The following is a 16,052-nucleotide window of genomic DNA, read 5'->3' on the forward strand; positions in this document are numbered from 1 at the left end:
TACTGTTCATAGACAGACTATCTGTTATTCATTAATCTTTATCAAATCCGTCTTTAGTGTATTATTAAAAAAAAAGAATATATGTTCTCTCTTAATATTTCAACTCATTCGTATAAGCTCTATTTAATAGACTATTCAACAATCTTTCAAATTGTGCTAACGAAAGATATGCCCTGCTACATTCTTTTCGACTTTAAGAACTTCAAATATTAGTCCTATTACATGTACTCCTTGTGTCTTTACAGCATCGCCTTCAACTTGTGGCCGAAAAGCCTCTCCAAGTGTTTGGCTCTTTCTCTTATTGATGTCAATAATATCTTCATGGAACTCACGCTTGGCTATGCCAAGCACCTCTCTCAAAGTAAACTCAATGTTGCTATTCAAAATCCTCTCCTCTAGAACTTTCTTCAAGTATATAAAAAAATAAATGTCAGATTGTAGCTTGTAATCTAGTTCTTTTGGCTTACATCTTGCTAGCTCCTTCTCCTTACTTCTTGTAGACTCCTCCATGGTCACTTCTTGTGAAGGTGCTTGTTGTGTTTGTGGTGCTCATGGAGGTGTTTCATCATTCCCTGGGTAGGTCACCTAATAAAAATGTAACCTATCACGTGATTTCAACAGAAGGGTATTTAAAGTTCTTGAAACTTACATAAATATATACACAAAAGGGTATTATTTTTTCAAATTTGAAAAAAACTTACAGATTTTTAAAGAAAAGAGTACACTATATTCTTAACAAAATTCATAGAGAAGGGGTTTTACAAACATGTCTTGAACGCACGTGATATGGTAGTTTTACACATAGTGAACCCCCCAACCATCATTCCTTCCTCCACTTCTTGTAGCTCTTTTCGAAGGACCTTTATCGCCAGGCGAGTTGCGGACCCAATTTCTTGGTTGTTTGAAAAATGTGGTTTCTTTGACAAAAGCGGGTGCTAAATTGAAGGTTTTTCCACAATATGCAGTTCATGATTTATATTTATGTGCATAATGGGTGGTGTGCTAGGGTGCATCATTATGGGAAGCGGTTGCAGGTGGATGGACAAGATCAAACCCAATTGTTTGACCTAGGTAGAAGCTATGTTGTGATGCAAGGGTTTGGGCAACCTGCTTGAGGAGAGGTGGAAGGTAGTAGGAGATAGGTTTTGTACAAATGATAATAGAGGTGGTGTGTATAGTGTGTTTTCTTTGGTGTTGCATTTCTTTTAGTTCAATAAGTATGTATGTGACTGAACATCCAGGTTCAACAAGGGGCTTCAAAAATGGTGGTGTAACAAAAGTGTGTAGAACATAGTAGAGGGCACAATAAGATATGTGTGGGCTAGCAAGTGCAGGGAAAAGGACTAAAGCAGGTGTAAAGACCCTGGGCAGACAAGTGGTAGATGATGGGGATTTTATATTTTGAGCTTCCTTTTTCTAGATTTTGCAATTGAAACATTATTTTTGAGCTTTTAAACCCTCATATTACACTAACGATATCTTAAAATACTAGTGTGGCATGAGTGTACATTAGATTTTGGATTCCTTTAGTCACAAAACAATCAAATGTAGCACACATACATGTCTTTTCTTGTTGGAATGTATGCTCATGCACATCTCTTATTAGCATAAAATGTACCTTGAAAAAAAGCATCATTTATACATTATTTTAATTGAGTCTCATAGTGTGAAGAATAACAGACATAGTCTCAAAGTAGCCTAGCAAATCCACTCAAGAACCTCAAGACCAAATGAGATTTCAAGAGCAATATGACATGCATATCATACCACATAGCAAACCTCCAACCACATAAATCATGTCCATTAATGTTAAGCCATGTTGCCACCATGTACATAAAACACACAAATCAAAACATCAAAATGAAATTTCTAGAGAGACTCTCCTGAAGCAAGTAGACTCTCCTACATCAACATGTCACTATACATGCCATGTTGGACAAACATCCTTTGTGCATAACAACATCATACCACATAAAAAACCTTTAGCCACATAATCAAGTCAGAGAACCACGAAAATGCCATGTCCAGGTCATGTGGCCACCATGCACATAAATTATGAAAATCAAAACATCAAAAAAAATCTGTAGAGAGAAGATCCTTAAGCAAGTAGGCTCCCTTGGATCAACATGTAGCTGGTCCACACACCAGTTTGTATAGACATCTTTCGTAAAGCAAGTCCTCTAGATGTAGACACATGCAATGCCTAATATGTTCTACATTATCTTGGCCCAAACCACTACACATTACAACCACATCCAAAACATAGTGGTAATGCTCGATAAATGTGGTCAGTAGCCACCTAATCTTGTAAAAAATTCAATTAAGAATGTAATGCATGAAAACAAACATTTACTCAAGCATTGATGATAGACATTCATTTGACTAGTCTTATCGATAAAAAAAATTTAAAACCTCTCTATCCGCCTCTAATAATAACACTATCAATATCTGTGGGGGAGACAAAAGCATATATCATGTATCTATAGTCCACTAAAAACATTAACCTATCATCATCAATCTTCTCCATTACAATGTTTGTTGTTGTAATTATAATAAATATGTATAGTAAAAACCATATACATTGGGAGCACAATATATAGTACATATAGTATGTGACTTACTAGATAGGATGGTATAATATACCAATTTTGTATATTTTACTAATATTATGTTCATGTATTTTTTTTTAATGGAATAATATTGATTTCAATTTTCAATTTTACTTATTCAAACGCACATACTTTGAGTCATTGTGAGGGAGACAAGTTGCTACAAGAACATTCAACTGAATTTAATCTTATTTGATTCAACTACATAGCATAGTACTTCATTAAGAAATGGAGAGCTCCTTCATAGTGAATATTGTCTACAAAGCCTTTTACCTCCTTCTGTAGAATTTCAAGGGTTGCAAGCAATCATATAGACATAAGATTTTATGTCCAAGATCAATGTGTTTCCAAGATGGGATCATGAAGACCACCAACATTACCTCCTTGAGCATACATTATCCTCTACTTATGTTACCAATAGTTTTTGTTTGCTGTTAGGTTTCCTCTTGAAGCATACTGAATGAGGAATCCCTATTGTACTCAAATTGGTGTCTTCCGATTGCACATCAAAGAGTCTTGGCAACAAGTGAAGCAATGAAGGTAGGAGAGTGGTGATTGTCATAGCCAGTTTTTTGAATGTCATAATCTAATCTTGTATCCAATCCTCCAATGCAGTTGCCACTATTTTTGTATAGATTTGGTGTCAATTGTAGTTTTCTTTTTGTGCGAGCTCAACATGCCTAGGTTCCCTATAGAATGCCCTAGAATACTTTCAATATTATAAATTTCTATCAACGAATGTATGAGAGAAATTCAAGAAAAATTGTTCCCAACCCAAGCTCAAGCATTCCTAAATTAGATGTGGTTGTTTCAAGATAGCCTATTAATTAAGATTACGGTGACTATGAACCTAGCCCCAATCCCCAACCTACATCTACTTTACAACATAATTGAAAAAAACAAGGTGAAAGATCACCATGGCCTCCATAGAACATGAGAGAGAGAGAGAGAGAGAGAGAGAGAGAGAGAGTTCAGCGAACCCTTTTATGATTCATCTTTATTGCATGAATTAGGATTTGATTAGTATAATCTCTAGATCTCCACAACTCAACAAATCTGTAGTGGATGTACGCTAGGCCTCACACTAGGCAAATATCAATCTGTGCAAGAAAGAGGAGATGCATAAATTAATTTACTCTTGCCAAAGTTCTTTAATGATGTGTTGTTGTCCTAGGACCTAGCACCAACAAAGTACCTATGTCGCCATGAATAATATGTTGGCATATGCTATCTTCTCTATTCGGACTTATGCCCTATTCCTCCCTCTCCAAGTTGGCATAGTGCACCTTCACATCCTGCAACTTAGGGAATCCCACTTGCGGAAAGGTTGCAAGCATGACAATTCTTCAAGTTTTTGCTCTACAACTGGCATAATCCTGACACATGGCCGGCAATGCCGCCAGTATTTTCCGGCTCGGTCTAAAAAACGGACTCTGAAGTCCAGTTGGCAGCCAGCTCGCAGCCACGCAAGCTTAGTCAAACCACGCATCTTGGGCTCCAGCGTGGCAAACGAAACCTGCAAGCAAACGGCGCATTGCGTCAACACCTCCAGCCGGTGCCGCTTCCTTCGTTGGCCTTTTCCCGTAGTCGCAGTGCTGCCAGGGCTCCTTCGTTGTCTCTTTATCGTAGTCAGAATGCTGCCAGCGCTACATTATTAGTATTAATATAATAATAAGCCCTTCGGCTCTCCGACTTGGCTCATTGACACACACACACACACATGAAACACATTCACACACATAAACATTCAGCCCTCACTTTGGGTGGTTCATGGGATCACCATCACACAAAGAGATTTCTCTCTCTCTCTCTCTCTCTCTCTCTCTCTCTCTCACACACACACACACACACACCACACATAAGAAAAAATTCACAACGTTGATCAAGGGAGTAGACAATTCTCTCTCTCTCTCTCTCTCTCTCTCTCTCTCTCTCTCCCCGCATCCCTACTATGACTTCGTTCATGTGAATTGCAAGTGTTAATTCCCTCCCTTGCAACATCTCAATTCAAGATGAATCTACAAATTCCTAACCCCGGTATCTTCAATTCTTCATCACTACAATGGTAGAATATATACAACGAGAAATCCAAGTATCGAATAATGCGCGAAGCTCGAATTCCGTGGTTTCGAGTGAATGACTTTGTAGCCAGTGAGGCAAGTGAAGGAGTACGAGCGGAAGTGCGACGCGAGAGAGAGTGCAAGAAGAAGAGCACGACGATATGGTGAACTCGCTCTACTGTAATGTGTAGAGCATAGTGAGTTCTTATTAGGTTTTTTACAAAAGAATATGTGTACATACCCGGCGGCCGGCCCACTTACCTGGGCAACCACATTGGGCTTTATACCCCAACAACCTCCCACTTAAAGTCCAATGTGGTACTTTAAGTGTGAGAGAAGCTACTATACAAGCTAATATACAAGAGATGTAGAGAAGTGATGTACTACCCTACACCTAACTGCTTGCGAAAATGCGCAAAGCTCTCTGAGGGAAGTCCTTTTGTAAGTAGATCAGCAGGATTTTCTGTGGTGTGAACTTTGACAAGCTGAAGTTGCTTATCCTCGAGAATTTCCCTGATGAAAGGATACTTCACATCCACATGCTTTGTCTTTGAGTGATAAACTGGATTGCGAGCCAATTGTATAGCACTTTGACTATCACAATATAACACAGGCATCTCTTCTTTGATTCCCAAATCTGTTACTAGTCGATTAAGCCAAATTGATTCTTTGCATGCCTCTGATGCTGCAACATATTCAGCCTCTCTAGTAGACTGAGTAACAAAATCTTGTAATCTAGAACGCCATGATACTGCTCCACCAGCCAATGTAAAGACATACCCTGACGTAGACCTTCGGTTGTCTAAGTCACTTGTATAATCTGAGTCTGTAAAACTCTTTACACTTAGCTCCTGACTCCCATAGCATATACGCATACTCTTTGTAGCTTTCAGGTATCTCAATATTCCTTTCAGTGCCTCCCAATGTTTCTTGCCTGGGTTTGACATGTATCGACTTACTACTCCCACTGCAAATGCAATGTCTGGGCGAGTAGCAATCATGGCATACATCAAACTACTCACTGCAGACACATATGGAATCTTATCCATTTCAGCCTGTTCTTCCTCAGACACAGGACAATCTTGTTTGCTAAGTTTCACTTATGGTGGCAATGGAACACTCAATGCCTTTCCCTTCTCCATATTGAAACGTTGCAAAACCTTGTCAATATACTCTGTTTGAGATAACCAAATCAACTTCTTTGATCTGTCTCTCTAAATGCGCATACCAAGTATATGACTTGCCTCACCCATGTCTTTCATGTCAAACGATTTTGCAATCTTTGACTTCAAAGCTGAAATTTCTTCCAAGTGCTTGCCAGCAATCAACATGTCATCCACATACAAAATAAGGATCATCCAACTACCATCCTTAGCCTTCTTTGTATATAGACAGTGATCGAACTCACTACGTTTCTAGCCTTGAGAAAGCATAAACTTGTGGAATTTATGGTACCATGCCCTTGGTGATTGTTTTAAGCCATAAAGACTCTTTAACAACTGGCATACCCAATCCTCCTTGCCTTTCTCAACAAACCCTTCTGGATGCTGCATGTAAATTTCCACATCTAAATCACCATGCAAGAACGCTATCTTGACATCCATTTGGTGCAACACCAAATCTAATATGGCAACCAATGCAAGAAAGCATCTCAATGTAGTCATCTTGACCACCGGAGAGAAGAATTCATCAAAGTTAATGCCTTGTTCTTGCTTAAATCCCTTGGAAACAAGCCTTGCTTTGTACTTTGGCTGACTATCATGAGCGGTGATCTTATACCTGTAAACCCATTTACAGGGTAGAGCCTTTTTGCCCCGTGGTAATTTAACTAGCTTCCATGTCTCGTTTTTATGTAGAGTTGTCAACTCTGACTGCATGGCCAATTGCCAATTCCCGGAGTCCTTCATTTGCACTGCTTCCTTGTCACATGAAGGCTCATTGCAATCAGTCAACATGACATAGTTCATAGATGGAACAAACCTATCAGGAGGTCGTGTGACATGTCCAGATCTATGCACAATAGGTGGCTCAGGCTCAGCCACAACCTGTGGTTCCACTCTATCTTGTCCTTGCTCCTCTTGAGCCTTGACATTTTGTCTTGCACGTGCAGGTCCATCTTCTTGGAAGACAACTCTTCTAATCTCTTCAACCCTCTCTGGTTTAGAATGATATTTGGATTCATTAAAGTGAACATCATTGCTGCGGACAACCTTTCTGGATTCGGGATCCCAAAGTCCGTACCCCATCTCACCAGAATTACCATACCCTAGAAAGATGCACTTTCTACTCTTTGGCTCAAGTTTGTTCCTAAATTCCTTTGGAACGTGAGTATATGCCTCACAGCCAAAGACTCTGAGATGCTTGTATGAGGGAATTTTGCCTGACCATACCATCTCTAGCACTCAATCCTTCTGCAAAACCTTGCTAGGAGATCTATTTACAAGATGAACAGATGTTGATACAGCTTCAGCCCAAAACCCATTTGGCAGCTGTGCATTAGACAACATACTTCTGACCTTCTCTTGTATGGTCCTATTCATCCTCTCAGCAACACCATTTTGAGGAGGATTGTAAGGAGCAGTAAGTTCACGTTTTATACCTTTTGACTCACAAAAGTCCTGAAAGGCCTTTGAAACATACTCTCCACCATTGTCAGTGCGTAAGCATTTAAGCTTCTTGCCACTCTGATTCTCCACAAGTGTCACAAATGTTTTGAAAACACTAAACGCTTCATCCTTGTGCTTGAGAAAGTAAACCCATACTTTCCTCGAGTAATCATCTATAAATGTCATAAAGTAAGAAGCTCCCCCTAGAGATAGGTTAGGCATAGGTCCACACAAATCACTATGAACAAGTGCCAACTGTGTATCTCTTCTACTACTTCTATGCTTATGTGGCTGCTGTGTTTGCTTACCATACAAACAATGTTCACAGAATTCAAAATCATTAAATGAAAAGCCAGGCAAATAACCAGAACGAGACAAGATTTCCATTCCCTTCTTGGACATATGTCCTAACCGGCTATGCCACAAAGAAACGTTCGGCTGCTCGGTTACATTGATTACATTTTTAGAGACATTTGATACATAAATCATGTAAAGTCCTCCAGACTTTACTCCATGTGCTACTGTCATAGAACCTTTGGATATCTTCCACATGTTCTGTCCAAAAATGGTGACGTAGCCAGCATCATCAAGTAAACATGTATTGATCAAGCTCTTTGTAATTGCGGGAACATGTCTCACAGTCTTCAGCGTGAAAGAAGAGCCATTCTGAAACTTCAATTGAACATCTCCAACACCTAAGATCTCACATGTCTTCCCATTGCCTAGCCGAACATGATCTTTAGTGGTCACATAAGAAGTAAACCACTCCTTGTTTGGAGACACATGAAGTGATGCCCCTGAGTCTATAATCTAGTCACTCAGTGCATTTCCATCAGATGCTGTAAGAAGAGCTGAGTCCATTGTATTCTTCAAGAAGTAGATGTCTCCTGACACTAGACTGTCATCCTCTGCAACAGTGTTTGTCACATTTATTTCTTGAATCTTCACTGAGGACTTGTTCTTCTCACCATGGTCTTCATCTTTCTCTTTGACTTTTTCTGCTTTCCATTCTCTGCAGTCTCTTTTCATGTGACCCTTCTTGCCACAATGGTAGCATTCTATGTCACTCTTGCCTTTAGCACTACGGGACTTGCTACGAGACTGATTCCTTTTTCCACGTTTGTACTTTTCTTTGGTCCTTCCCCTGACAACTAAGGCTGTTCCTTTGCCTTTGTCCATTGTCTTTCTATTGGTTTCTTCAGTAAGCAGACTTCCTTCTACACCTGCTATGTTCAAACCATCTGGAGGTGCAGAATTACTCAAAGCTGTGCGAAAAGTGTCCCAACTTTCCGACAATGTGATCAACAGGAACATAGCTCTAACAAGTTCATCAAACTTGACACCTTGAGCTGACAACTGACTGTAGATTGTGTTGAATTCATTCAGATGATTGGACATAGGTGTCCCTTCTTTCATCTTCAAGTCAACAACCTTCTTAAGCTAGTATACCTGTGAAGCTGCACTCTGCTTCTCATAAAGATCACTCAGCTTTAACCATGCTTGATAAGCCGACATCTCGTCTGCTACATTGAAGTAAACGCTTTCTGCCAAAGTCATCATAATGGTAGAAAGTGCCAATTCATCCATTTCGCTCCATTCATCTTCGTCCATATCTTTTGGTTTTATCCCCTTGAGATTTATAGGTTTTATCTACTTCTTTTGTAACATGTGCCAAATCTACTTCTTCCACAATGGGAAATTGGTTCCATACAGCTTCTTGATATTGTAAAGAGCAGTCTCCTGTGATCGAGCCATAGCTACGCTTCACAGTGGTTTACTTTCCTGGGAAAAATTCGGCAGAGTTTCCCCTGTAAACTGACCTCTGAACCAATATCAACCTGTCAAATGAACCAAGAAAGCTTCAGATTCTGCATAAATTTTGGCAGAGTCTCCTTTGTAAAATGGCTCTGGTGTACTCAAAAAACAGACCAAAAACAGCTCAAAAAACACTGTCTCTCTAACACTGTAAGCTATGGGTAAACCTGTCCTGCACCTGTACTGTCTCTGACTGTCCTGTCACTGTCCTGTAAGCATAGACTGCGACAATGCCTCATCGGCAGTAAAGCAAAGATGCAATCCCAACTGTCTAACTCACAGTCAATACATCCTAGCTGCCTATCTAAGGGTGCTCGAGGGATCGCTCCAAGACCTGTATCACCGAAAGGATCTCAACATTCGAGAATCCCCCAGCTCAATAAAACCTCACTCGACCCTCAACAAAGGCTGCAGTAAATCTGGCAGTACATAGTCTTCCCACAAAGTCATACATCCACAAATTTTCCACTATATGTTGTAACCGCTGCGGCGGTTATTTGCTACGTGACTCACAGCCAGCAAACCCTCAACAAACATACATCATCTATGAAAATACATCCCATGTGGAAGTACCTGCAATGTCAGGATGAAATCTGCAATATCAAGCAGCAAACACAAGCTACCTGATGAACTAGTGGATGTCGCCTACAGTCTGTGTGTAGATGCGCCCGTGTCATATGTGACACGCCTCCAAGAACTGTGAGCCGTCCTTCGATGTGTAGACAGCCACAAATCAACACTCTGGGAGTGTCGATATCCTCAGCACTTGCAGTCCTAGGCCGAAAACCCCAAATTTGAAGAGTCGCATCTACACCCGCTGAGACCACGTAGTCGAAAATGGCCTGCGCAGACCTTTGTCGAAGCCGAACGGTGGCCGAGATGACCTCAGGATGAAATTATGAGAACACCAAGCCTTTCGGGCTCTCCCACAGGATTTGGGGCCGTGTCTTTGCCTGTCTAATTTCACTCCAATTTGAGCTGGTGACTCTAGCCTCCTGCAGTGCTGCCCCGAGCCTCGATCTGAGCTCTAATACCAGTTGAAGGAGTACGATCGGAAGTGCGACACGAGAGAGAGTGCGAGAAGAAGAGCACGACGATATGGTGAACTCTCTCTACTGTAATGTGTAGAGCATAGTGAGTTCTTATTAGGTTTTTTACAAAAGAATATGTGTACATACCTGGCGGCCCGCCCACTTACCTGGGCGACCACATTGGGCTTTATACCCCAACAGCAAGGTCTGAGAATTTTCCTACGTCTTTCAAGATTAGCACGCACCATAGGCGAACATTAGAACAACTTAAACGCATCACTATCGACATGTGGATTGAGCGAAAAGTGTAAGTGTATCTCCAACTTCATTCAACCTCTAATCACATTGTTATGTTGGGTAATTTCAATGCAATTAGGAATTTTGTGTTCTTCATACCAGGTTTTGGTGTGCATTTGGACCAAAGACATCATCTACATCATCTCTTACACAAGATTGCGTGATAGAGGGAGATGGTGCACCATTTGAAGATGGTAATGAAGCATCCCCACAGGGCCCATCAAGCGGCAAAAAGAAGAGGCGTCCACCTCTTAATAAAGGCACGCTTTTATGAGGTTGTCAATGTCACTTCCAAGTTAAGCGATTGGCAAATGAGCTAGATGTGGGCGTCATTTCGTACATCCACCCCTATCACACGAATAGGGATGATGAGGTGTGCCATGGTTCTTCTCATGATGGTGATTCTTCAAAGTTCTCTCCTTGGATATCTATGCACAAGAAAGTTTGGGTTGCGAACATCCTGTTTCGTGGATTATCACCTCAACAAGTTATGGAAAAGCACATTCAAGCATTGCACACTCAAACGACCAAGGATCCTACGTACTCCATGGTTGGGGATGATTTTTTGAGCATAAAAGATGTCCTGAATATCGGCCAAAAGCTCTCCATTGATGAATATCAATGGCACGACAATGATGCTGAGAGTGTCAGGAGATGGTGCATGGAGAACAAGGACAATATTTTTGTATACCAACATCAGGATGAAAAGAACTCCTTGGACTTTGTTTTGGGAATACAAACTCCATGGCAAAGAGAGATGTGTTTGTCAAGCAGAGTTTTTTTCCATCAACCTATTCTACTTTGTTTGTGGCATGTTAAGTGATGTTGGCTAAAACATCTTATTAGAAAGGTCAAGGACTGGCCAAAAAGAGCGGAGATGTTTAGGGCTTTGGGGGAAATTATGAATATGCAGGGTGCATGTACAAGGGAGGAGGTTACCAAGGAGGAGGCAAAGTTGATGCTCGAGTCCTTCTACAACAAATATAGCCAAGAAATTGAGTTCATCATGTACCTAAAGACCTATTGGGAGCCCAATATAGGTGAGACAATGTCATCACAAATATCTTATGTATCCCTATCCTTATGCCAATTTGTCTTACCCTTTTTTCCCCTTATGGCACAGAAATGTGGGTGCGGGCAACACACAATTTTCCTCATGCTAGACAAGATACGAATGGTGCCATCGAGGCATATCATGGCCAATTAAAGTCTAAGTTCCTTGGTGCCACAAAAAGGCTAGTGGCTCGGTGTGTAGATTGGCTCTTGCACAAGCTCACCACTAGTTGCTTGCCCCACCATTGGTTCATTCAACAATTGAAGGATAATGGATTCAGGCGCAACAATTCCATAGAGGTGGTTGTTGACAACTCCTACCAGCGAGCACTTCAAATTCCTGATGGGAATGTCACCTTCGTGGATTCCTCCAAGGGGGTGGCTTTGGTGGAAAGTGTTTCATCCCCTGGCCAAGGGTACACTGTATTCAATGCCGATTGTGAATGGGCATGTTGCACTTGTAAGTGGGCTGAGCAAAGGAATATATGCAAGCATCAAATTAAGGTCATGGTAATGAGAGGAGATACCCAAGCCTCACTTGTGAAGCAATGCATGGACATTTATGAATCATGGCAATTAGGCCGGCAACCAAGAGGAAGAATGGAGGCCCACACAAAAGCGTTCTCTAGTGTGGAGTCTCCTCCTACCAGCATGGGCTTACCCATTGAGGAAGTGGAGCATGAACACCTTGATTCTTTGACATCAAATTAAGGTGAGCATTCAACCACTCCGGCAAATCTTTGATGAATTGTTAGTGACAGTGGAAGGAGACAAAGCACTCATTAAGGAAGCATGTGATGGACTAAGATGCGCATTGGCCCATGTGAACTTGATGAAGGCACAGCATGACATGGCAACTTTTTCCACTATGGAGGATGGCTTTGGCAATACCCTAAAGAGGGCAAAGACATTCGTTGAGAAAATATCTTCTAAAAGAAAAAAGAGAGCGGTGTGCATCCCTTTACCAGGCCCAAGAAACAGCAGAGAGTATCCATGCAAGCTAAATTGGATAAGAAAGCCAAAACGTAAACCCCAGATGTGTTGTAACATTCCATTGTATCATTCTCTCTTGGTAATGCTTAATATGTGACTTATGCTCATGCAAGCTATGTGCGACTTAAGAGAGAGAGAGAGAGAGAGAGAGAGAGAGAGAGAGAGAGAGAGAGAGACTTAAGTGTGGGTGTGGGTGGCTTTTGCTCATGCAAGCTATGTGTGTGTGTGTGTGTGTGTGTGAGAGAGAGAGAGAGAGAGAGAGAGAGAGAGAGAGAGAGAGTTTTGCTAATGCAAGCTATGTGTGTGTGTGTATATGTGTGTGTGTGAGAGAGAGAGAGAGATGGTGAGAGAGAGAGAGAGAGCAAGCTAAGTGATATAAACCAAAACACCATGAATTAACAAAGGAAACAATTGTCTTTTGCCCATGGAAAATAAAAGGAATTCCACATAGCTTTAACACAAAGCAACATTAAACTCCACATGTATTCAATCTTGTAGATCGACGGGTAGCAACAAGATCGTTCGTTGACACTTTTTTACGAGGCCTTTTACCCTTGCTAGGGCCCGCCACGACATGGTCGACAATGATAGGACCTTCATCCTCAACATCAATGGAGTTGTCCACCACTTGAGCTACTTGTACTATGTTTTCTTCCAATGCGATTATGTCGGCCGCTACCTCGTGAAGCACACCTTCAGGAATGTGAGCCCCCCCTTCATGTCTTTGTACATGAGGAGGGGTGACCAAATCAAGTGCAACCACCAATCATAATGATTAAAGAAATGTGTAAAGCACAACATACATACAAGAAGATGCTTGAGTAAGATTCTTTGTTTTACCTTCACCGAGTGGTTGTTCTTCTCTCTTCCCTTTCTTGCACTCCATGTAACCGGCTATGAAGACATGGGCTAGCTTGGAGTTGTGTGGAAGGGATGGGTTGAAAGATCGCAATGGATGCTTTGCTGAGTCTATGTCCTTATTATCTCCACTCATAGTATGTTTCTGAGCAAGGCGTTGGTCGGGGATTTCCACACTGAGTCCATGCTCTTTTGAGAGGTGGCGTACCATACGCTTTCTGCCTACTATGCTTACAATGGCTGGTCGTAGGTCCAGACATGCCGCGAGTTTGCAATAGAATATCTTTCGATTTAAGGTTGAATAAACAAGCTCCTTGTACTACATCAATTAATCATCCCATTCCATTAGTAAACCTTTCACATGTATAAACCTTGCCCCATGAATAAACACACAAGGCTAGATATGAACATACACGTGCTTAGACCATGCATATATTACGAACATGCATATTTGAATAAACCTAAACACGCAGGTACAAGGTTGTTCTTGCATGGCTATGCACGATGATTATGCATATTTGAACATGTTTATGCTTTTGCATATTAGACCTAAAATTGCTTAAACGTAGATTGGCATAGACATACACATGCATAAATATACACGTGCGCATACCCATGCATACATTACAAACATGCATATTTGAATAAACCATTCCATTGCATAAACAAACGTGTGCACGGGCATAGACATACACATGCATAAACATACACGTGCATAGACCCATGCATACATTACGAACGTGCATATTTGAATAAATCTACACAAGCATGTGCAAGGTTGTTCTTGCATGGGTATGCACGATGATTATGCAGATTTTAACATGTTTATGCTTGTGTATATTAGACCTAAAATTGCTTAAACGTACATGGGCATAAACATACACATGCATAAACATACATGTGCATAGACCCATGCATACATTACAAGCGTCACCATTTGAATAAACCTACACATGCATGTGCAAGGTTATTCTTGCATGGGTATGCACGATGATTATGCATATTTAAAGATGTTTATGCTTGTCTATATTAGACATAAAATTACTTAAACGTACATGGACATAGACATACCCATCCATAAACATACACGTGCATAAACCCATGCATACAATACGAACATGCATATTTGAATAAACCTACACATGCAAGTGCAAAATTGTTCTTGCATGGATATGCGCGTTGATTATGCGTATTAAGACATGTTTATGATTGTGTATATTAGACCTAAAAGTGCTTAAACGTACATGTGCAAGGTACAAACACATGCATAAACAAGGTACAAAGTTATGCATGTGTATGCTTGTGCATATGTTTGTTTAAGCACGAGTATGGTTGTACATATGTGGGTATTGTTGCTCGAGCACAACCCTAAACCGTTTGCAAACATGGTGACACAAAGTAAAGCTTAAATCTAATGCATAATCTTAGTGTTGTATTTACTCAAACATTGTATTTGATTCGCCAAATTCAAATTGTTTCGTCTCACAAGTCAGTCTTGCGAGATGAAGACGTTATGAGATGATTTCATTTCATCCCTTTGCACAATTTTTCCTTTAACCAGATCATTTCCTTTACACACACAAGCCACTTAGACCTTTGAAGACGTTAACAAATCATTTAATTTCAACTCTCTAACTCTCACACAATTAACTCTCACACAATTCTGCCTTTTGAAAACGTTATCATTTTCATGTCATCACACAAGCCACTTTGACCTTTGAAGACGTTAACAAATCATTTCGTTTCAACTCTCAAAAAACACACACACACACTTTGACCCTTGAAGACGTTAACAAATCATTTCATTTAAACACACTCACACACTCAGACATTGTATCTCATTCAACAGTTTGTAATTTTTTGAACTAATTGTTTACATTGTACTCTCCCTCTCTCTCTCTCTCACACACACACACACACACATACACACCCACATCCACATGCACACAAACCATTTCCTCCCTCAATTAATTTAATTTACTCTCATACCTCATTGGTCTCTCTTCGAACATAAAACTGGCCCAACCGATGAGCTCTTGCAATAGCATCATTTGCGTCATCGCGTGACATCGCCGCTCTTCTCATGTTGCAAGAGTCGGGAGAGACAGTCGCCCGTGGTGCCTTCGGTCGTATGTAGTGCACGGATTATCGATGGAGTCACACATAATTGCAAGCTTGAGGAACTCACTGAGGGACGGCTTGAGCTCTCCGGCTTTACGAAGCTCGCCATGATGGTACCGTTGATAATTAGAGGCTTTGAGGGTTGAGAGAGAGAGAGAGAGAGAGAGAGAGAGAGGACTCTCAGCGCTGCACGGTTGCGGAATTCTCAGTCTGAGAACGAGAGAGACAGAGAGAGAGAGAGGGAGGAGGCGAGGAAATGAAAGCTTGGCTGGCTTGAATGCCTAGCCAGGAAAAGGCTTGAATGCCTCGGCTGGAAAAGGCATCGGCTGGAGCCTGGACCCGCCCCCTTTTGCGCTGGACCCGGTGTTTTTGCTGACTGGGCTGCCAACGGCTTGCGTGGCTGCCAACTGGACATAGAGTCCGTTTTATAGACCGAGCCGTATTTTCCAGACTATGGATATGTAGTTGTCTCCCTGCATAAACTCCATACTTCCACTTCTTCTTGGCGGAGAAGATTACAGCAGATACCCGCTAGCTGAGTACCGATCAGTCCACTTTAAGGCTAGTCTAACGTCAAAGCACAATTCTCTCTATCGCAAAATCCCCCCT

The 16,052-nt window shown here is 41.2% G+C and overlaps 1 protein-coding gene and 1 pseudogene across 1 annotated transcript; one reads left to right on the plus strand and one right to left on the minus strand.

The window, feature by feature from the left end:
- LOC147441029 (uncharacterized) overlaps positions 1-12,518 on the plus strand; it is a 32,112-nt pseudogene extending 19,594 nt beyond the window's left edge.
- A 415-nt stretch (positions 12,519-12,933) lies between these two features.
- Positions 12,934-15,392, minus strand: LOC147441030 (uncharacterized). Its single transcript, XM_086483626.1, has 3 exons — positions 15,312-15,392; positions 13,305-13,641; positions 12,934-13,217 (listed from the first exon to the last, which is right to left on the minus strand). The coding sequence occupies exons 1-3, from the start codon at positions 15,390-15,392 to the stop codon at positions 12,934-12,936; spliced, it is 702 nt and encodes a 233-aa protein (XP_086339752.1).
- Positions 15,393-16,052: the final 660 nt, after the last annotated feature.

The sequence above is a fragment of the Adiantum capillus-veneris genome, chromosome 15 (genome assembly GCF_014529385.1).
Source record: "Adiantum capillus-veneris isolate H3 chromosome 15, ASM1452938v2, whole genome shotgun sequence".
Lineage (NCBI taxonomy): Eukaryota > Viridiplantae > Streptophyta > Polypodiopsida > Polypodiales > Pteridaceae > Adiantum > Adiantum capillus-veneris.

Bases quoted from the DNA above. Each gene is read 5' to 3' on its own strand.
- LOC147441030 (XM_086483626.1), bottom strand. From the start codon at position 15,392: ATGTCACGCGATGACGCAAATGATGCTATTGCAAGAGCTCATCGGTTG. The intron at 13,642-15,311 runs GTATGAGAGTAA...TAATTGATGTAG, and splicing joins TTCGAAGAGAGACCAATGAG to TACAAGGAGCTTGTTTATTC. The intron at 13,218-13,304 runs GTAAAACAAAGA...TGGTGGTTGCAC, and splicing joins AGAACAACCACTCGGTGAAG to TTGATTTGGTCACCCCTCCT.